The sequence below is a fragment of the Diceros bicornis genome, chromosome 22 (assembly GCF_020826845.1).
Source record: "Diceros bicornis minor isolate mBicDic1 chromosome 22, mDicBic1.mat.cur, whole genome shotgun sequence".
NCBI lineage: Eukaryota > Metazoa > Chordata > Mammalia > Perissodactyla > Rhinocerotidae > Diceros > Diceros bicornis.
This window is the reverse complement of record NC_080761.1, coordinates 30,985,942-31,009,718: the sequence shown is the minus strand read 5'-3', so window position 1 is coordinate 31,009,718 and position 23,777 is coordinate 30,985,942. Positions and strand designations below refer to the sequence as shown.

The 23,777-nt window shown below is 42.6% G+C and overlaps 1 protein-coding gene across 5 annotated transcripts in view; it reads right to left on the bottom strand.

Annotated features, from left to right (window-relative positions):
- Window positions 1-3,463: 3,463 nt before the first annotated feature.
- KDM4C (lysine demethylase 4C) overlaps window positions 3,464-23,777 on the bottom strand; it is a 389,693-nt gene continuing 369,379 nt past the window's right edge. For 4 of the 5 annotated variants that reach the window (XM_058565774.1, XM_058565775.1, XM_058565777.1 and 1 more), the window contains exons 20-22: window positions 12,609-12,728; window positions 9,304-9,396; window positions 3,464-4,547 (exon numbers count right to left, since the gene is read on the bottom strand). In XM_058565774.1, the coding sequence (XP_058421757.1) occupies window positions 4,371-4,547; window positions 9,304-9,396; window positions 12,609-12,728 (390 nt within the window). In that variant the 3' untranslated portion in view covers window positions 3,464-4,370. Of the gene's footprint in view, window positions 4,548-9,303; window positions 9,397-12,608; window positions 12,729-23,777 lie in introns of those variants that run through there. The other variant, XM_058565776.1, reaches the window with a different exon arrangement.

Below are 23,777 nucleotides of genomic sequence, written 5' to 3'. Positions count from 1 at the left end.
TGGTCGAAAATTTCCCAAATTTGGTGAAAGACCAAGAAATTGAACAAACTCCAAACAAGATAAACCCAAAGAAATCAAAATCAACACACATTACTAACAAAATTCTGAAAACTAAAGACAAAGAAGAAAATCTTGAAGGGAGAGAGAGGAAGGCAGAGGAAGAGAGACACAGAGAGATGTGATGCGTGTCCAGTAGGCAACACCAGTTTGAGTAACAGATGTCTCATCTGAAAACACTCGAAACTCTCATCAAAGTCACTGTTGGCCTCATAACGAACAATTCCCTGATTTTACTTGGACTTGGTAGCATTTTCTCTCTGTTGACCACCACTCCTTTTTGAAACGCTCTCTTCCCTTGCTGTTCGCGACATCACAGCATCCCGGCTTTCCCATCGCTCAGCCCCTTTCAGTGCTCACTCACAGGATCCTCTTTTCCTACCCATCTATGTTTAGCTGTTCCCCAGGTTCTGATCATGGCTCACTTTTCATCTTGCTCGTGCAACTAGTTCTCTCTCTAAGTGGCCTACCCACCGTTTCCCTAGATTTTATTTACTTAAGGTTTCTTGAGGTGATATTTACATATAGTAAAATTCACCTATTTCAGTGTTCAGTTCCACAAATTTTGACAAACATATGGTGGTGTTACCACCACCACAATCAAAACAAAGAATATTTCCATCACCCCAAAAAATTCCTTCACACCCCGTTGTTGTCAGTTTCCTTCCCCAGCCCCAGTCCTTGGCAACCACTGATCTCTTTTCTGTCCCTATAATTTTGCCTTTGCCAGAAGGTAAATTTCATGTATTTCTAAACATCTACCAACAAAGATGATGCCTTCCTCATTTACATCTCTAGCGCTAACATGTCTTTTGAGCTTCTGACTTGTCTATCCAATATCTTGTTTGGGTCAGGTTTAGAATCCTCTTTTTCCTTCATGCATCAAGAAGGATGAGAGACTCAAAAGTTACTTAACCTCTCTGAGCCTTAGTTTCCCTCCATGAAAGAGGGGAATGATACTTACTTTGCTGAATTCCTGAAGAAGTTAAATAAGATAAATGCCACTAAGGAGCCTACCAGGCTGCGTATACCCAATAGATGCTTCATACATCATTAATAGCTGCTGTTGATGAAGTTTCTTCAAGGGGACCTGCACCTTCTGAGGACAGAGCATAGGGTTTCTGAGTTGTAAACCCACTTGATGGAGAGTTCAGGCCTCCTCAGAGGCCAGGAATCATTCTACCCACCAGTCAGCACTATATGTCTCTACAAGATGATGGGAGAGAGAATGGTAACACTTGCAATGACTGAGTATCTGAAATCTCAGAGTTTGCAGTACAATTAAGTCTTGCAGCCAACCAATTACTTCTTGTAATGAGAATGGCTCAGGATCTCCAGTTTGCTTCACGTTTATAGGGCTGATTAATACCTGAAATGAAGATTGTTTCAGTTCAGATCCCTTTTACTTAAAGGCAAAAATAAAGCACAATGTTATCTTGCAGCATATACTCCTCCAATACGATAAGACCTCCAGGTCATTTACAGAAACCTTCACACTCCGGCCTTGTTTCACACTGCATGGGTACAGGGAGAAGTGGTGGACCCATTCACTCCTACATATTTTTGTATTCTGAGTCTTCACGTTTTCATATGCTATTACCCAGTGGCAATTTATAATGCATTCTGAGAAGCCATGTGCTATCTTAGTGGATGCTTCTTCTCAATTTCTCTCTAGATGAACTAAACGAAAGTACTTTAATAAAGGTAAACTGACAAGGATCACATTGTTCTCATTTCAAACACACATAAAGGAACTAAAATGTTGTGAAATATGCTATGCAGTTTTTACTAATCCTCTAACCTCCAGAGAAAGGGCTTCTAATTAAAATTACATAGAATTGTCACAGCTAGCAATTTGTTTTTAATACTAGAAGGACTTCAACTGATTTCATGCTACACAGACACACTAAAAATGCAGTTAGTGTAATGCAAAGAAATTAAAATTACAATTGAGGTGTCATGCACTAAGTGAAAAAGCTTTAGGTCTATCTGGTCATAGAGCTAATAATGACTTTATGCAGAATGTAGAGAAACAAAGGTGTCTTTCTCAAGAGCCAGAGTGCGTTTGTGGCCAGCACTATTTTGCGAAGGCCACATAAAGCTGTTCTTGGTTATAGGAACTTTAGTTAAGACCATAAAAAACCCCTGTATTTGAGATCACATAGGACTCTGCACATTTTCTCCCTGTGGCAGCCAATCAGAAATCTTGCTGACAGGCTAACTTGTACAAAACGAATGATCCTATTTAGATTAATTCCTCTTAATGCCTTACACAGGCCTACTTTCCTGGCGTATCATGGAGAGAGCAGGTCAGTTCCATTCAAAACCCGGAGATAGAAGATGTAAGCTTGAGTATTTGATAAAATATATGACTATATTGGTTGAAAATGTGGAGTGCTCAGTCCCTGTAAAAATAAGGCTGGTGGGCTCTTCCCCAGCTCAGAGTTCAGCCATGAGGCACTCTGGAAAATGAGCACTCGGCCAGCAAGCGGTCAGAGAACTGAGTTTTTAACTGTGGCTCTGTCATTACTGCTTCCGTCCTTCACTCTCTACCCAGTAACATGATACATCCACACGTTTTGCCACGAAACTTTGAAATGCCCTCCAATCCCTAGCTCTGGGCTTCAGTCCATAGGATGTTAACCAATATCACACACAGGACTGAAATGTGCTTATATGGCTGGGCTCTCTGCCTCTGTGTTTGACATGAGAAGAACACACCTGGGGCTACTGGCCCACTGGGTCCAGGGGGCTGATGGGAGACATGGAGCAGATATGTGAGCTGGCCCAAGCCGAGGTCAGCACAGCTGCCCAGCCAAGCCCAGCCTAGATCAGCCAACCTGCAAACTCATATGCCAAAGAAGTGCTTCTGCAGCAGGCCATGGAGATTTTGCTGTTCTTTGCTACGCAGCCTCACTGTGGCCATGGTTAACTGAAGCATCATGAAGGACTGTGCGGCGTGGGCATTTCCTTTCCCTGCCCGTCCTCCACTCTTCATCTTTCCCTGCCCGTCCTCCACTCTTCATCTTTCCCTGCCTGTCCTCCACTCTTCATCTATAAAGTGAGGGGAGGGATCGGAGGATCCACACAGCCCCTTCTAATGGTAACTGGGGACCAAGAAACCTGGGATGAAAACAGCTCCAGACTCTAGGTGCTCAGATTTCTTCCAGGCCTAAGGAAGAAGCTGAGGAAAACACTTCAGCTGGCACTGTGGACAGGCAGCAGGGTCTTTATCCCCAAGGACAAAGCCATAAATGTCTGGCGATGCACCCACAGTTACGTAACAAGTCAGTGACAGAAGGTCTGACAAACCTGGGCCCCAGGATGTCTTCATGGCCAGCTCCCAGACACCACTTGTCTTTCCATAAGTTTAAACTTAGACAAAATAAGCAAGTCAGAGACAGAATTGGAGAAAATGGAAATCTTTATTTTCAAACACTAGTACATTTTCAGGCTGTTTTAAAAAGGAAAAATCATATTAGTTCAAAATTATGCATCAAAGCATATTTATTTAAACTCTAATTTTATAAACACATAATGAAAGAAACATATTTTATAAATATCTACTTAGAATATGTATTATGAAAAAAAAGTGTTTAAAAATAACAGTCCCAGATCTCCCTCTTTAAATATATAAAATTCCCATACAATTCATAAGAATTCTTTCTCAAGAGCCAAAAATTTCAAGGGCCAACAACTCAGTTCTCATCAGACACAATCAAAAGTCATAGGCATATAAAAAAATGTAAAAGTTCTGTACAAGGGAAATACAGGTAGCACACGGGTAAGTCTCATCACCATACATGCCATTTGTGTTTTAAAAATGTCTTATAAAACTGCCATTTAAAACAAATAAGTGAGAGTCCTTCCCTGACTGTGAAAAATGTATAAATTATCATCTTCCCACCGGGTATGGAGCTCCCACCTGCTGGGGTGGGGAAGGGCGTCCCCATGTGTTCCCTGACTAGGGGCCTCGGCCACTCGTGGGGATCCACCTCCTCTCTGGCAGTGGCTTTTCTGATGGCTGATTCATTATTATTTCCTTTCACTTAGAAAAATTCTTTGGGATCACAGAAGACAACTGCTCACAAGTGAAAGCAAGACTAGGAGATGACTTCAGATTGTTGTCTCCAAGTCAAGATATGTGTATTTTGCATTTTTGGTGACCAAACTCTGGGAAGCCACATCTTCCACTGTCAGGGACACACCCCATCACCTACCCCAGTGAAACACATGGCACAGCCCCAAGGCTGTCCCTTCATCTTTCCTCTTCAGGCCCAAGCTGCTCTGTTGCCTGCAGCAGCACAGGCAGACTATTGTCTCTTCTGACACTTCTTCTGGAAAGAGCTCTTCAAAAAAGTGCGGTACACGGGGTCATCCACATATTCGTTCTTAAACCTGGAGCTCAGCACTCTTTGTCTCTTTTTCTCCCCTTGGATTATGTCTGCTCCATAAAACGTATCTTCAAATCGCATATCAGAGGCTGTGGACTAAAAACAGACAGGGTTACACTGCAGAAGGGCATGGTATCTGACCGCGACAAGAATGGACAGAGATCTGATTCAGTCAGCTCAATGTGGGGGTGGGGCGCCACGGCCAGGGTCACCGGCCCAGGGTGGAAGGTCCCCATCCACGGGGCTTTGGAGCCTCCCCACCTGCTCCATGCTCCTGCCTCCATTTAGCCTCACTTTCTTCAGGATCTCCAACTCCCAAGGACTTTCCCCAACACAAGCAGGATTCAAGTCGTCTCATTCAAAAGCTTCCTCACTCTCCATTTCCCCTCTGGCTCCTGCCCAACCAGGTATTTGACAAATTTGTCGGGAGTCATCTCTAATTCACCCCATTCCTATCCACCTCTGGGCCTCTGCCCCCAGCACTTCCCTTAAACTGTCCTTGTTCAAGTCCTAGTTCCTATGACACTTTCCTGTCCTAAATTTATTTGGCTATTCTGTCACCTGACTATTGCTGGAAGCTCTCTTCTCTGTCACTTAATAAATTCCTCCTCCTGTCTCTCCTCCTTTGGCTGCTCGTTGCTGATGTCTTAGGGGTTCCCCTTTCTTAACTATTTGTTCAACTCTGATACCCTTGGGGTTTTGCATTTGGCCTTCTCCTCTCCACATATGCTCCCCGGGCCTTCACGCCCACACTCATGGCTTCAGTTCCTGCATCTCCTCCAAGGATGCTCACTTCTCTCGCTTCAGTTCAGACCTCCTCCTGTGCTCAGGCCTGTGTGTCCAGCTGTCCAGCAGGCATCTCAGAGTGTTTATCCTACAGGCACTTCGAATCAATCTGTCCTAAATTGAACTCAAAGTCTTCCTTCTCTATTGCTGTCCCTCCTATATTCCATAAATGGCACCACCAACCTCATCCCTCTAGCTACACTGATCAGAAACCTAAAGTCATTGTAAATTTCCCCTTGTCCTCACCCTGTCCAGGACCCCTCCTGGAAGCGCTCCATCCTTTCTTCTTTATCTCTGCTGACCCCATGGTGCAGGCCCTCACACTTCCTTTCCTAAATGACTGTAACAAAAGCTGCACCCTCAGGCTATTTTCTACGGAACCACTAGAAGAAAGCTCTCTAAAAACTTTCTGATTATGTGATGCCCCTGCTGATAATCTTTCAATAGCCTTACTGCTTTCAAGATGACATCCAAGCTCCCTAGGCTAGACCTACATAACCTGGCATAATCCCGCCCCACGCTCTGGTCAGACTGAATTATCTGCAGTTCCCAGCTCACATCTCTCTGTCTTTGGATGCACTATTTCCTCTGTGTGGGAGATATCCTATCTTCTCTGCCACAGGCAAACTTGAGGGCCCTTCTTTTGGGTTCCTGCAACACTCTCACATGTCATCGCAGTAGAATGAGGGCAGGGGCAGGTAAGTTTCTCCCCATCAGGGGTTCCTTGAACCTCTTGAGGGTGAGGACATCAGGGACTGTGTACCCAAATTGATACATATTCCCAACACCAAGGAACATGCCCAGCGCTTAGTCACTGCTCAGGAAGCGTTACCTGGGTGAAGGAATGTGGGCATTTTCTGTTATGCTCAGGTGAAGTCTATATTAAAGCACCATTTTTGCTTCCTAATTCCCTAGGATTTTGCCTCCTAAAATGCATTCCCAACTGGTTTCCACAGAGGTGGATCACTTCAGATGACACCAACACAGTGCATCTCACTGTGTCACTGAGGCCACCTCCCCTGGTTGGTGACAGAGGCACAGTCCAGCTTTTAGGGCTTGAAAATACACGTTCAATCGTGAAGAAGAGACAAACAATGGAATAGTTACAAAGAAGCTTGAAAACTAAAAAAATGGACCCAAGTGGACAGTTGGGCATGTTCCCTGCCTTTCACGAGATGGTTTTCCAGGGTAATAGGCGACCTCCATGGGTTCCCCCAGACACTCCCTCGTTCCACTTGGGAAGAAAACTAAGAGACTTTGGTTGGTTGGGCACCCTCTGTCATTAGGAGAAAACATTTTTGCTTCACTCATTCTTGGCAAAGTACTTCCTCTGAGTAATCTTTCCCTTTTATAAGTGCTAAAGTTATCAAAGGAGAAAATAAAACATCTACGAACGTGTTGCCACTGTGCGAGAACAGCAAAAGTCAGCCTCTGAAATACAATCATAATACCGATTTACCAGCAGCTCTAGTTAAATATGCACCGTTGCTATGGTTATTCTGTGAGACAATAAAAGGTAATGGGGCCGTTTCTGAAGTTAGTGGGAAAGAACCCAACACAATCACCAGGGTGGACTGCTGACTCTTTTGAAAAATTTCTTCCCAAGTCAGCGTGTGTCTGGGTGAGCAGAAGTCATTAAAACATGCAGGCCTCCCAGCGAGGGCTGCTAATGCACCCCTCCTTAAAAAAACCAAAGAGATTTCTCTAATCATAAAATATCTTCCATCAATGAGTTTTCCAATTAGATTTGTTTCACCAACTGGAAAAGAAATAGCAGTCATAGACAGACTAGCCAAGGGCCAGAGGATTATATACCAACCCGAAGGAAAAGCTGGTTTGCTACAACAGGAGCACATAAGACTTTGATTCAATAAAAACAGAGGTGGATTTAGTGACTGTGAGTTCTGTTACTGAAGATATTTTCTACTAGGCTCAACTGTTTGACATAACAGGTTATATTCAGAGTATATATGTGATATATATTTTTTTCACCGCTTTTTTTTTTTAATTAAAAACATTTTCTCTGAGAATTAAAAAGTTGAATGTTGGAATGATTGTTCAGAGAAACAGACTGTAGAAAACTCAGGAGCTCCAGTACCAGGATGCCTTCCATATAGCTTTATATATGGGAAGGCATCCTGGTACTGAAGCCAAATCTATTGTGGAACAAAGAGACTGTGATCAGAGCAGAAAGCAAAAAGCTTTCTTTTAATGCGATTAAGAAACAGTATTTGAAATCTGCAAGACCCAGCTGGTAGGATGCTTAACCATACATGGATTAGATAATCAAAGACCTGAAAGACCTCCAGAGGGCTGCCTACTCCACCCCCATCCTCTAAATCTCTAGGTGATTAAAAAAAGGAAAAAAAGAAAGAAAGAAAGAAAAGGGAGAGGCAGTGGGGGAGAGGAAGGGAAGGGGGAGAATTCATGGAAGGTAGGAGCACAGAACGAGAGCCAGCTGTCTCTAGCATCTTGAAACGGAAAGCTGTTCTCAAGAGATTTCAAGACCTAGAACACTGACAAGTTATCCAGGATTTTTAGGTCTTTGTTAAGGTTTAGCTGACATCTGTACAACAGGAATTGTTTCTGTGTGTGAGCAAGATCAGCCCTGAGCTAACATCCATGCCAATCCTCCTCTTTTTGCTGAGGAAGACCAGCCAAGCTAACATCTATTGCCAATCCTCCTCCTTTTTTTTTCCCCCCTTTTCTCCCCCAAACCCCAGTAGATAGTTGTATGTCGCAGCTGCACATCCTTCTAGTTGCTGCATGTGGGACGCGGCCTCAGCATGGCCGGACAAGCAGTGCGTCGGTGAGCGCCCAGGATCCGAACCCTGGCCGCCAGTGGCGGAGCTCACGCACTTAAACACTAAGCCACGGGGCCGGCCCCAGGAATCTTTGATTTTCTCTTTCTCTGCAGTTTGTGATGGTAGTTAAGCTATTTTCGGGTGTGTGGCTCCCCTATGCGCCACATTTCCTCACGTGGTAGGTAGCAGTACTGTTACTATCACTCTTCTCTTGACTATTTCACTTTGAAGGACCTTCCTCTCAAGGATGCAGCAGAGAAGGAAAAGTCAGTTCACACCTGATGCAGGTACCCTGTTCTCAGGATCCCACATGAGAGGAAAGGAGTTAAACACACAACTGAACATTTAAGGAAACCCACGGTTTTTCCAAATTAATCTATGGTAACTCTATCACTGCAGAAAAGTATATCATAAGCATGCACTGAGAACTAAGGGTGTCATTTATTTAGAAAAATATTTTCATTTTAGTCAGAAAAATCCCATTCATTCAAATTTCCCTGTTCAGGATTTATCATTTTGCAGATGCAGTAGACGCAATTCTAAATGAGTAAAAGTGACTTCATTTCAGGGTCCACTAAATATTTTATGACACAATAATGAAAACTAAGTTATTGTGAATTATATTTTTTAACAACTTCAGTTTTGATTATTTGTCCATGTTTATTTGTCTTTTAATGGTATGTACAGGGCTTGAAACTAACAGCATTTTCTTTTTTTAAAAAACTGCTTTAGTATTCCCATAACTAGTATTTGGGCTTTGTTATTCCTTATACTATAAAAATGAGAGCTTGGTTTATTTATGAACCGACACAAACATTAGTGAGCTTCTGAGAGAAGTCAGTCAGTGTATGAAAAGGCTCCAGGAAACTGGACGTTCACTATGCCGAGTCCCCTTCGATCTGCTATTGAATACTTTCTTTACTACTAACAAGACTGTAAATGCCTTGATGGCGTCTTTGTATGTTCCCAGTGCCCTGCATAGAACACATACTCAATGACCACTTTCCCATGCCAATAAATGTTAACACAAAGAAGCATCATTTGACCTCATTAGAAAGAAAAATAAGGGACCTGGACTAGATTTCCTGTTTTTGGCCACATTTGAAGTTTGCATTCATAGGTTTTGATAAGGGAAGACTTGCACTGGCTTTCTTCAGAATCAAGCCCAAGGCCTACACACGTTTCCCGCTGGGCCTGGGAAGCAGAGGGAGAGGATGAGGGATTCACATGGCAGATCCCGAGGGGCATTTGCCAGCACTTACAAAACGAGCTTTCACTCTCTTGGGTAACTCTTCGTCTAACGTGTAGATGTCCTCTCTCTTCATTGCTATCTGGGATCCATCTTCAAATTCGACCTAATGAAAAATAAGGTATCATGATATATATTGAAGAACAAACAAGCATTCACCATTTTTTTAGGGTTCCAATTAACTACATAAAGAGGGGAAAAAATGACTCAAGCAGAACAAACAAAAGAACCAGCCAACAGCCAAGGAGGAAGAAAAGTTCTTATCAAACTAAGAACAAAATATGTTTTCACACAGGCCAAAATTCTTGAAAATGTCTTAGAATATATGAGAACTTCATCCCTCCCAAGCAAAAACAAAGAAAAGCAGTTGCTGCTCAAATGATATCTCAGAACATGAGACTGTGGCCAATTGAGCATTAAGATGGGCTGGGCCTGCCAGTACTTTTGTTTCAACCTAAGAGGGAGGACTGTTTCTCTTTAAGAAAGAAATAATGATATGTTTATTCTTGTATAACAATCCTCCCAGATGAAATAATTTCTTCAGTTCTTACCGAGCTTCACTTTCAAAACACACTTTTGTCAAATTCAACCCATCGGCCAGGAAAATCCCAGGTTCTCAACCTCATAACGTGTAAACCACATCAAGGTGTGAAAATTATCATCTAAAATGAAAATGTTTAAAACTTCTTTTTCCAGGCTAATCATATGGCAGCAAATAATTTCATAACCAGATTTTTCAACATTTTAGGAGATTTTAGCAGAGAAAAGGTAAGTGACACTGGCTAACAGAAACCTAGAGCATCAGGGGAAATTCATCAAATGCCTTCTTCCAAGTGATCGTTTTTGGTTTAGGTTTAATCCCACATGAACTCTTCTAGGAGAAAACAACAAGAGGGACATAATCACGGTAGAATATCTAATATGTTCTAACTCTGAACTACCTATGATATTTTTGAAGTCCCTCATTTGACTGTCTGAACTCTTTATTCATAAGAAATAAAAATATGCTTGTACCTCTAGTTAAAAGGTAAGTTAAACCACGCAGCTGTGCTATGTTAATAAAAAAGAAAATGAACTGAAGTTTTAAAAAGTATTAAAATAAAGAAAAAATATATCAACTTTTATCATCCATGCACTGCTCACATACGACTACGCTGAAACAACAGGGTGGAATGAGGTCTCAGTCACAGGAGAGCTCTCCCTGTTCCTTCCCAGGAGGCTGAGAGGGGAAGGCTTTTCTTCCTGGCCTTGTTTTAGCAGACTGGTTTCTTTACTATTTAATTAGGTCAAGGTGTCTTCTCATTTAGTAATTTGAAACACAGCTAAAACTACCTGTGCCTACCTTTCTTCTGTTTTAGATCATTTGAAAATTCTAAAAGAGAAAAAGGCAATTATAAAACTAAAAAGGGAGAATGCTAGGGTGACCAACTGTCCCGGTGTGCCCGGGACTGAGGGGTCTCCCAGGATGCAGGACCTTCAGTGCTAAAATCAAGGACAGCCCCTCGCAAGCTGGGCTGGTTATTCACCCTAGCTGGGGCAGGGCTGAGAGTAAATTCCGGCTCTTCCCTTCACTAGCTGGGTGCTCTTGAACAAATTATTAAACTCACTGAGCCTTTTTGCCCTCATTTGTAAAATAGGAGTCAAAGCACCTACCTTGCAGAGCTACTGTGAGGGTCAAAAACTGCATATACTTAGGATTTTGAGCACCGTGCAGTAGGGGTTTTAGTCATATCTATTTTTATAAATGTCTTTGCTTATTCAATGGTGAGGTTGAATAATTAGACACAAAACACAAACGGATCTCAAAAGGCCACTGGTTTAATGAGGAATTTTAAACTACTTGTACTTGAGAGACAATTTTAATATTAGTCTTAACTTTTTCATTGAGTCTATAAATATGCTCACGGTTCTATGTGGATAGGCCATCATCAATTCAGCTAAAGCTAACATGCTGATTACTAATTAGCCTGAATTTCAACATGTCCTCATTATGATACTTTTCACGTAGCTAATAGCTTTGCTCCATGTATGATGCTTCACTTTGGCATTTATTGTTTAACCAAATGTAATTATTTTCTTTTGAATGATGTAGTAACGCCTCTTTTCTAGGAATCTCCAGTATTATCAGCCTGTCTTGTGATTTTTGCCTAACTTGGGATATTCTGATACAAACAAGCTCCAGCACCTACCCTGTTATAAATGACCTAAATCTGCCACTTAACACTGTCACATACAACGGGGAAAATGGTCTTCACACACATACCCACGCACGTGCATGCACAATGTGTATATAAAGATCCTCCCCTCCCCATTGCCCTTGGAGTTTTTCTAGACTTTAAAAAATGTTCTCCCCTAAGTTTCCCCACTTCTTTGCACACTCGTATCACACTGTGCTCTAGCTCCTGATGCGGTGTCTTACACCGTGCCCTTCCATTTAAGCCCTTGCCCCTTATCAGTCGTGGAACAATTTCTCTGCTGAAACTGGCAGTCTTATCATCCTCAAGCCATTTTTAACTTAACAGGCCTGAACCTTCTTGCTGCTTCTCCTTTCACTTCAATCTTCCTGTTTTTACTCTACTGCTTAGCTTGAGAATGTTGATGTCTGCCAGCGTGTTACTGAAAATACTACAATGTATTGGGGTTCTAACAAATTTGTTCCTTTTTAAAGGCTTTCTGAAGGAATATAAATACACATGTGCCATCCATGTTGTTTTCCTTATTAGAGCTTAACTCATTTCTGATAAGGATAAAGTAATTTCATTGTTTAATCATATACGCATCCTTTAATAATATGTAGAGTTCCCTAAAGAACACAATGTCCAACCACAGCTGTACTTTTCATTAAATAAGCACTCCTATAAGCTTGGGTGGATAAATGGCCACATCTGTGCCAATGCACCATTGGTTTAGGTTTGCTGAGATGCCCAATGGGGGTTATGTCTCTCAGGCAAAAGCCACCAATTCAGGGGCAGCTGGCTGATGAAGAGCCATTACCGTCTTGGCTTACAGGGAGATAAACCAGCCAATTAGTTTCTCCCCATATAATGGAAACATAAGAAAACACCAGAAAGTTTTTGGCCTAACTATATTTCTTACAATTAAACCATTCATCAAATGTTATTTGAGTTTCCCAGTATTGAACTTGGTAATAAAACTCCAATATCTGGGTCATCAGACATCAAATCTTTGTCTCCTTCATAAAACAAGAGGTGCCCCAAATTCACATGGCTTACTGGTCAGCAGCACACTGGATATATTATCTGCCCTCTGGCTTCTCCAGTCCATCTCAGCAAGCATCACACACAGGGCAGCACTCACCTGATACATGTGGGCAACATTTGATCCCAGATATTTTGCCCCGTAGAGTTTGCCATCGGGCCACTTGACTTGGACCACTTCTCCCTCAGCAGGAGGGCCCAGCTTCACACAGTCTCGGCTCTGCGGAATAAACAGAGACAGGCTTTTCAACACAAGTGTCTGAGTGACTGCCTTTAGAACTTAGCAAATGATGAACTCCTGGCAATTAAAAGGAGTTATTACCTCTGTGTTTTATGGATTATGATCTTGCATGGGAGTTCAGGGGAAGAGATATGAGCCAAAGGAGTACTTAAAGATTCAGCCTACACCATAAAGTTGCAAAGGAACCACCATAATCCAAGCAGGAGAAAACAGCAGCATTTACATTTGCTACTTGACAAAGAATCGTTCAGAGGGTAACTAAAATATGCATAGGAACTGCTTTAGGTGAGAAATAGACCAGCTAATGATTTATAACACCTGACATTTATATAGCATTGTGCAGTTAACAAAATGCTTTAACATACATCTCATTTGATCCTCATCATCGCTCCATGAAGAGGTTATTTATTATTCCCACTTTACTGAGAAGTAAACTGAGCCTCCGAGGACGCTCCTTTAAGTTGTCAGGATCTCTGGAGGAGTGAAGCTGAACAGGAGAAGAGCCGAGGGCACCCAGGTGGAACTGGGGGCGGGGCAGAAGCAGAGGGAGATGGGAGCTGGTAGGCCTTGACGAAGCAGCAAGGGCAAGGAAAGCAGGGAGCATCTGCAGCGTGGCAGGTGCAGCTGGGAGGGTTGTGTCCTGCCTGGCAGGCCTCTTCTGAAGACCCGTGGACCTCCCACAACAGGCTTGCTTCTGCCAGCCTCTCCCCATCAAGCGACAAGCCCAGTTCCTTCCACAGGTAATCATGGTGGCACCATAACCAGTCTTCTCACTTCAGGTCTTCTACTCAACACTGCCTCCTCCTAAGGCAGTAATTTAATTCAGAGCAAACTCCCCAGCAGTCCCTCCTGGAAGTGCTTTTTCCTTTCTAGGGGGGAGGGAGCGGGGGGGGGGGGGGGGGGGGGTATACAGGTAAAATAATAAAATGTTTTCACAGATGTAGTTTGCTAACTCTTAAATTTGAACATATTGGGTATGACACAATAAAACTTGAATACAAACAAATTCAATACTTGACTACTTTGATAAACTTTTTACATATTTAGCAATTCATGTTTTGCTAATACTGGTATTTTCCTGATGAGGCCAATCTGGCTGATTGAAATGCACACTTGACCAATCAAGCTATAAATGCAGACTGGGCATGGTTCTGTGGCTTCGATGAGAGGCACACACAGGAAATATTTAGTTGTTTATGACTAGAAATCCACCATGTGTTACTTTTCATTATTAATAAAAATTTTGCATTAGAAAGGAGTGGCCATTTTATTGTTGGGTTCAGAGTACACATGAAAGGCTCAGCTGCTCATTTTTCTCACTGCAGACTGCTTCCATTTAGAGCTATGGGCAAAGAAAAAAAAGTGTTTGCTCAGGGGCTCTGCGGAAGTTACAGTCTGCATCTAACTTAGTCAAATGAAAATAAGTTTATTCTTGGCCTTCATAATATTTGATGTCAGGGTATGCAGAATTGAAAGGGTAGGCTGTAGAAACGTATTCTATATATGCCCCTGGGGTTATCACCTCACTTTCCATTTCCCTTCCAAATATGTGCATGGTACTAAGAACATTGGAAGGTGCAGCTTCTAAACACACACTGTCCAGCATCCTAGGCTACGAAGCCACATCAGCTCTGTGCTGAAAACCCAGATGCTTTGGTGATTTAGAGGGTTGGGAGGAAGAGAACAAGAGTATGTTTCTTTCCTCTCCTAGAGTTTTCTTCCATGCGGACGAAGCTCCATTAGGGAAATGCTCCTGGCTTTTCTCCCCCTCCCTCATTCATTCACTCTTCCAAGAGAACAAGGAGTGACTTCATTTTATTGTTGAGTTCTGAAGGAGGCTGCGTTTTCCAAACTCTGCACCACAGTGCCCTGGGGCACCCCAGCAAACTTACAGGGGCTCTGTGGGATATTTTCAGGGGAAGCACAGCGACACTTGTCAGACACTCAGCTTACGACTGCTATTAAGTTGTTTGGACCTAACCGTCAGGTGCTTCTTTTGGCCTAGGGACACTGTAAAAAATGTGCCGAAATATTCAGGGGCTGTGAGCCAGGTAAGTTTGGTAACCTCTGACTTAATCCGTCACCTTCCCTTTCTCTTTGGAGCCACCTCTGGGCAGAGAACTTGCATTCTGCTCTGCTCCTTCCACAGAGAGGCACGGGCAGTGTTCTGCACTCCTATCACGAGGAGGCCTGTCTAACTCCGAGGCCCAGTATTAGGAAGCCTGTTTGCCCACAGATATAAGCTATACTCTACAATATCTGCGTTATTAGTAATAAAGGAGATATTTTTAATCCCCAAATCCTGACTCCTTTGTCTCTCTATATTGCTTTTCCTCGGGCAAGATGAATTCTATTTATTGGGCCCTTCTTCAATCCCAACAGACGCAAGTCAGGGCCTCAGGGACTACAGATGCTACACTCCACGTTTACTCACCCACCAAAAACCACCACAAAGCAGGAGAGTTAGGTCCTTAGTTTTACAGATTTTCCCTTCAACAGAGGTTTTCTAACCTTTAAAATAACTCCCCCAAACAAATCCTGACCTGCAATTTTAGGTACCATATCACCAAGGTGTGGCAAAAACCATAGAAATGTGGCCTAAGCAAAGCATAAAGTATATTTCAGCAATTTATCATAAAAATATAGCTTTATTAATAAACCAAATATATGTAACCCTACCAAGTGAGAAACATTCTTTTCCAAATCGGTGTTAGAAAACTATATGTGTGAGGTATAGTTTGATATCTTTCTCACCAATTGTCAGTTAACCCTTTCCGCACAACAAATCTTAATTTGGCGTTGGCAGGGCATCGCCGACCGCAAAGAGCTGCTCCGGCTCAGCCTCCACCCGAAGTGGCTCTGTGTCAGCCACAAAGATCCATTCAAACTCTTGCACGTCACAATCTAGGGAAGATGCTTCAGTTTGCTTTCTCAATCTTCTTGCTTGCAGCACTCTTTTTTTTTCTTTATTCGTAGTAGAAGAATAAAGAAAAATAACCTACCAACTATATAACAACATAAAATTGTTCTGGGACTCTCGCTCCCCTCCACTGCCAGGAGGCATTATTCTCGGCCATGATGGCTACCTTCTCACCCTTGCCAGGCTGTTTAGCTGGAAGTGGATGTATTTTGATTTGCATATAACTTCATTTGTAACTATTATTCATTATTTACACCCCAGCTACTTTCCAAACGGATTTAAGGCAGCTCACAGTAAAACACAAAAGAGTTTATTTCTGTAACATCTACTTTCCTCCAAAGAGAAACGATTTTAATTCATCAGCTGTCTCAAATTTTGGGTTTGCCGGAAACTTTCTAAGACTACGTGAAGTATCAAGCATTTTAACAGGAATGGAACTAGAAGCACGTGGGATGATGAAAAGAAGTTGAACGGTTTGATATTTAGATTTCCCTGATCCCTCCAAAGCAGAAGCCACTGGGTGTCTCCCACATTGTCACAATTACTAATCCGATATCTATTTACTAACTACCTGTGTGAGACACTAGAGGAGCCAACAACGTCCAGCTCCGCAAGCTAGGGACAGACAGGGGCATCTTGTCCACATTTGGAAGCCTGTCATACTGAGTCCCACAGCCCTGTGGGGTGTGGGGACCTCAGGGATCCTTGCAAGGGCTGAAGTCTATGTGGAGTGTGTGAGTTTTGGCTGCCATGATCACTTCAACCAGGACAGAACTTTAATTCACAGATTGGGTTTCTGAGTAAGATTTCATGCAAAAAAAAGGTTCCTGTTAAAAATAAAAGGTCTGAAAAAATAAAATAATATGTCTGAAAATGAGGGGATTTTTTTAAATAGAAAGCCACAGCTTGAATGGTCTGCCCTCTCTCTTAAAGGTCTTCAGCTGACTCACATCTCCCCGGGCTGTGCACACTGAATCAGACAGTAGAGCACAGCTTTTCCAAGTCCCAACCACCGGGGACACACATTAAAAACGAAGATTCCAGCCCCCTCTCCCCATAGTTCTACGTCACCTGGGTGATTTTTTAAAGCATTCTAGAATTTGAGATCTATTCTATTAAAGGATATAAAATGCTACAGAGGTCTTTCCTAATGCAGTTTTTAGTGTGTAGCTGGAGCAAGTAAACACCTTTGCTGGAAAATTATATGCATTAAAAACCTTGACTATTGCATTTTTCTCAGTTGCTGTCTAGAGCCTCAGAAGCAGTTTGGTTTCACCTGACATAAATAGCTGTTTGCCATTTGCCGTACTGCCTCCAGGGATGTGTCAACTCCCCTCAAATCTGCCAGAGCCCTGTCCACAGGGACATTGGTGTCTGGTGCTGCCAGTAAGCCTGTAGCCAGAGTAGCAAATAGATGATGTGAAAATTAAAGACAGAAATCACAATCACAGTCAAGAGCGGGCTTTCAGCCATGATTAAAGGACTCAGATGGGTCACCAACGCAGGCAAGAGAATGGTGTCATGTCACATTCCTGCCCAAGTCAGGGCCACACTCCTGTCCTTGCTCCACCAACTAAAGAGAAAAGCCCAACTGCCAGTCTGATTGTTTGAATCTGAAGTCACTGTGCTCTTGGAACTCTGACTGGGCCCTTTGAAAGGGACCCCTACAAGCGCTGACCTTAAACGCTGCCTGTCTTACCACCACCCCCACCCGCCCCAGCCACCCCCACCTCTGCTCCTAACAGGGATAAACCACAGAGCAGGTAGCCCTGTCTATGAGTCCAGCTGCACCAGATGAAGACACGGTATATTAATTCCCAGTAGTTAATCGGCATATAGTTTGGAGCCTCTGACAGTCCCCTTGGGAAAATGCTTAAGTGACTGGGAGCAAACTACTGCCAGCAGTTGCTGGGATTTTGAGGGATAATCACCTGCTAATTACTGGACTCTGGCAGGGATTAACAAGACTGACTGATAGCCATGTACTAATCATACTGTTTATCTGTCATTTGTTTGGCTGCCCAGCATCTGAACCCCCATCTCTTCTTCTGAGTCTCAGTGGGAGGTAGAGCTGGCCTGCCATTACAGATGCTGCAAAATGCTAGATACTCCCTTGCCCAGCTTCCCTGGCAGCAGACATGGACAGGGGCCTGGCCAGTTGGCTACACCTGCACAGGATGTAGAAACTATGACCAGAGATGCAGTGAAACAGGAGAGGGGAGAATGCTCTCAGAGGGCAGCAGTGGCAGGCTCCGGGTCCAGGCTGACCACACAACGGAAGGTAGCCTGGTTCTTCCCCAGGTTCCAGCTGAGCAGCCTCCCTTGTTCTCACCTGTTCTCTGATCTTGTTCTTTTGCATTCCTGGAGATTCTCCGGGCTTCCTAATAACTTTCCATTAAATTTCTTTAGTGCTTAAATAGTTACAGTTTTTGTTGCTTGCAAGTGACAGCCCTGAATGATAAGTAACTGCTGGTTAGGGGGATAGCAGATCCCTCCTCTCACAAAGTGGAGATGACACCTTTCATTTAATGGTGGAATATAAAACTGGAGGGCTTGCCCAGACCACCCAATCCTTGTTCAAAGGGCCTACGAGGAAAACCATCCATCAAAAAGGAAGGGGACATATTCATGACACCACCTACCTGTCCACAAGGCTTGTCCCTAGATGATTTACGAATGTCCCCAAGTTTTCAATATACCCCACAGTCTGAAAATGTACCTTCTCTAAGGATATCCACAAGAATGTATCCCAGGCTGTAAAGATAAGTCATCCAGCACCTTGAGCAACGGTAGCCTCTTTAAAATGGCCTCTCAAGGGGACTAGTTTGAAGAGGACGCACCATATTTGGATGGATTAAATTCACTGTTTATTAAATGAAAGTCACAGTAATTCACTATCACCCTTCATGTAGAGATTAACAAAGATAGAAAACATTTTAATATGATTTTTCTTAAAAATAACTTTTTGTTCTGAGCTTCTATTATATATTCATTAGGGGAAATTATAGAATTTTTCTTAAAGATAAAAAACAAATTAAAAACAACCCACACTTCCATCACCTAGAAGTAAATGCTGTTACCATTTGGGTTTTTCCCTATGCTTCTATGCCTCTTTTAAAAGTCAGGGCATCCTATACATACACGCCCCTACACACATCTACTTTTTCCCTCCTAGCCACAACCTTTCTTTTCTTTCACATGACAGCACAACCGAGTTCTCTCTAAAGAGGCAGACAAGGCTATCTTTTGTGAAGAACTCCATATTACTGCTCATGCCATCTTCCTTCACTCATTCCACAGCGGTTAGGGGAAAAGGGTCTTCCTTTCTATTGTGGTAAAATATACATAACATAAAATTTACCATTTTAACCATTTTTAAGTATACATTTCAGTGGCATTAAGTACATTCACAATGTTGTAAAACCATCACCACCCGACCTCTCCAGAGATGTTCCATCATCCCAAACTGAAACTCCACACCCATTAACACTAACTCTCCACTCCCCTCTCCCCCCAGTCCCTAGTAACCACCATTCTACTTTTTGTCTCTATGAATTTGACTATTTCTAAATAACTCATATAAGTGAAATCATACAATATTTGTCCTTTTGTGTACAAATATAATTTTGTAACCTCCTATTTATCACCTATAATTATATTATGAGCCTCTTCTTAGTTATTAATTATCCTTTAAAAACTCCATTTTACTGGTTAAATATATGCAACGTTATGGATATTCCACAATTAATTTAACCACTCTCCTATTGTGAGATATATAGGTCATTCCAACTTTCCCCTATCATCTATCATGCCATTGTATATTTTTCTCCATGAATCTTTGTCCAGATTACTGACTACATGCTTAGAATAGACTCCTAGAACAGAAATTACTTGGTAAAAAGACATATAAACTATTTATAAAGTTAATTTCATCAGCTTTAAAAAATTCAACATTAGACTCATTTCTCTAGTGCAGTAAATCTTATCTTAATCACTACAGAAAATTCTGATTCAGTCGGTCCAAGGTGGGGTCCAAGCTAAAAGCCCTCCCAAGCAATCTGATGCTTAGCTAGGCTGAGAATTACCATGCGAGAAGATCATCCCCCAGCGTACACTATACATTCTATGGAAAAAGAAAGAACTAATTCCATGTCGCTCCCTCTGACTGTAGCTTTTTACAGTGAGAGCCTTCTAACATACCTGAAAGAAAATTTGGAATGCTCCCGCACTGAGGTATCTTATCTGTGTTCTGTGCTAGATATGAAACACTGTCATTTCAGCCTGTGGGATAATGGATACAAACCAACTTGCTTCCACACTGACACTTATCATTCTGGGAAAACTCCAAGTCTGATGTCTAGTTTTCCTTTTTTTTTTTCCTTTCTTTTTTTGGTGAGGAAGATTCACCCTGAGCGAACATCTGTTGCCAATATTCCTTCCCCCCCCCGCCCCCCCCCCCCCCCCCCGCTTGAGGAAGATTAGCCCTGAGCTAACACCTGTGCCAATCTTCCTCCATTTTGTATGTGGGATGCCTCCACAGCATGGCAGATGAGTAGAGTAGGTCCGCACCAGGGATCTGAACCCACAAACCTGGGCCGCCGAAGTGAAGCACGTGGAACTTTAACTACTCGGAAATGGGCAGGCCCCCTAGTTTTCCTTTTTAATAAGTTTCTTTTTTTCTTTTTTAAGGGAAACATACACACACACACCCTTTCTCTACCCTAAGGTGCTCTGGTTATCTCTGTTAAGCTGGAGCAATGCCCTCCTTAGTCCCTCAAACAGCTAAATTCTTTTGCTCCAGCCACACTTTGCCAAAGCCCTGACACTTAACCACACCTATCTTCTAAAAGACAGTTTCTTCACAGAAAGAACAGCACTGACATTTATTTGGTGAATTCCCGAAGGCCAATTAGTTTGTTAGTACACACTTTCCCTTCTGCTATAAGCCAAGAGCGGACACAATGCCTAGTAAAGGTACTGAGGTCCCAGAGATGGAGCTTGTTTTATTTTTCTGAAAGCTACTAAAGCAGTAAGCCTCAGAAGGTACATTTCTAAAAGAAGTCACATCTTTAGGTAATTAGAAATTGGTGAGATTCTGGCATGCAAAAGCTTTAAAAGGCATAGAAAGTACAAAGTTAGGCATTTCTTTTGGAAATTATCTTTCTGGTTCTTTTCAAGCGAGGAAGATTGAGAAATGTCAATAACTAGGATCAGGCGACCTGACCGAAAGGGCCTGTGAGAGAGGGACACAGGGAGGTAGCAAGCACGTGTGGGCATAAGGGAGGTGGCTCTGAAATGCTGACAAGGGGTTCTCTGCATTCTTAGAACTGTTGTTGGCAGAGGCTAAAATACATAAGGGGAGCAAAATATTTTATTATGTCAATAAAAATTTATGTCACAAAACAGAAAAAGACAGGCTTGAGGTGAATTTCTCTGTAGTGGTTTCTAAAACCAGTTTTCCAGTTCCAAAAGCTGAAAAAAGAAAGATGAAAGGAAAGATAAGGATAAGCATTGTGGGGAGAGAAGGTTGTCCGACACCCACACGCCACGCCAGGGGGCTCTGAGATCAGAGCAGCAGCCCTGGCCCACGTGGCCCTCTGCAGATGCACGGTCTGCTCTGCATGTATGTTCCACCTCCCAGAGCATGCGGCTTGACTCACACAGGACACATCACGCTGAAGCGGCACACAATAGTGCTGCCAAGGTCTGGAGTCACACTGCCTGGGGGCACAGAAGAGCTGTAACCAGGCACAAGCCACTTTACCTCTTTATGTCCTGGTTTCCTCAACAACCAAATGGAGATAATAATACAACCTCTCTGCTGGGAGAACTAGAGTGAATAGATATTTAAAAGGAGAGGAGAAGAGAACAGCAAAGCATAGTGACTGGCAGCTGGTGAATTTGAAGTGAAATAAGACTGGATTTAATTCATATCAACAAAGAACATCTGGAGGATGATAGGGAGGGACAAAAACACCTTGGGAGAAGGTGATCCTTTGGATTTAAAATCGTGAAGAAAGGAGGCACTGAGAAGCCAAGAATCTACTACGAAAGATGATCAGTGTTATCCTAGTTGAAATCCAGAACAACCCAGTAGGGCAGGCAGGCCGGTGTCATCTCCCATAGAGGTAAAGGACAACAGTGACGTGCCCCAGGTCATACGGCTAATCAGCAGACAAGTGGGGCGGTCATTCACTCCACGTGATTTTCAAGCATCTCTTGTGTTCTAGGAACAATGCGATTAGTAGTGAGAAAACAGATTTTTTTTTTACTTCGTGCAACTCTTTAGTGGAAAATGCAGGCATTAAAATAAAAATTAAAAAGATAAGCGTAAGAATTCCTATGTCCTAGAATTACAGCGTAAAGCAGAAGCATTTAACAGAAAGATTATTAGCACACTACGTGGTTGTTATATCCCAGAGAGTTCAAGATGCCTTCAGTGATGGAGAACTAAAATGAAATTTTGACACAAGAATCTAGAAGAATCCAGATAAGGAAAATCAGGGAAAATGAGTCACGATATATGGAGTGCAGATCTTATTAAAAAATAACTTTTATTCTGATTATGAAAATAAAACATGCTCATATGGAAACCACAAAAAGGTGATAAAGTTGAAAATCATAATCTCCTATGATTACACTCTCCAGAAATAATCAGTAACATTTTGATACATTTCCTTTGTGGATTTTTCCTTTGCATATTTATATTTTTATATATAATTGAGATGATACTGTATATACAATTTTGAGCCTGATTTTTCCATTTATTATATTATGCCATTACACATCCTTTGAAATCATGATTTTTAATAGCTGCGTAAATAATTCATTTAACCTCCCTCCTAGCTGCACTGGTAAGTGTTCAATAGCCAGATCAAAGGAACAAAGAGCTGTCACGCTTGCCTGGTGAGATTGGGTTTCAGGCACTGTTCTCACACCTGAGAGTGACATTTTGAGTGGGACGTTGTCCAAAAAATTTCACCCTGAGAGTGTCCTGGAGGAAGAGCATTCTAAAAACCAGTCTGTTCTCATGAAATCATTCATTCCTTCTCACAACAAATAGGTATTAAGTGATTGGGGCAAGAGGACTGTTTTGTTTGGATTTGAGAAGACTCAGGAGGAACCTAACCACTCTGCACAAGTCCGTAAAGAGCTGTGAGTGAAGAGAGAATGAATGGGTCTACTCAGTTTTGCTCTAGAGGTCAAGGACTAAGACTGGCTCTTGGGGTATTTCAGAGGCAGCATTTAGACTCCACACAAAGAAGCCAATGCTTCCTAACAATTATAGCAACAAATCAGTAGTGAGGTCCCTGCTTCTTGCAGTGTTCAATAATGGGCCTGAGAAGCACTCACCAAGGGTAGGGTGGAGGGGACTTTCTGTAGTGGGGGGGAGTTTGAGGGAGTCACAGAGGAGGGTCAGGAGAAGGGAAGAGCGTGGTTTACAGGCTGTGGTGGGAGGGGACTGCACACTTACCCCTTAGCCTGTCTTATTGATGCAGCAGCCCTGAACAGAGCCATGGTCACTCAGGATTTCAGACGAGAGACCCCTTGGCTAAGATTCTCTCATTCAACGGCCTAAGTCTCATTGGAAGTTAAGCTGAACTCGGACTATGATTCCTAATTTCTCAGTCCTTGTCCAGTGCTCTTCCTTCTTCATCAAAGTGTTGGAACAGAATATGCGAAAGAATGGGAAGAAAAATCAGATACAGACAGAGAGTTACCTTTTCCCTTAAACTAATCTTCATCACTCACTGGCTATAGTCCGTTAGCTCCTTATAATATCAGCTTCCTCTATGGCCAAAGAAAGGGAGCATCCTTCTGAGTCAGCACCCCACGGAGGAGACCTGTTCATGCAGCACTCCCTTGTTTTTGGTGGGTACACAAAAAGGTCTGTTTTAACTTAATCAACTGGGTGACTCGCAAATAGAGGAAGCAAAAAGCATAAAAATGATGAAAAAGACAGGTGTGTGGGTCTCAGCCTACTGCTATGGAAAAGGCTTTTACAAAGCTTCTGTGGTAAAATGTACAACTGCAAAGAGACATCATGGTGTGTAAAAATATGTCAAGGATTAATTACTCCTGGGCTGAGACCTAAGAATAGCTTGGCC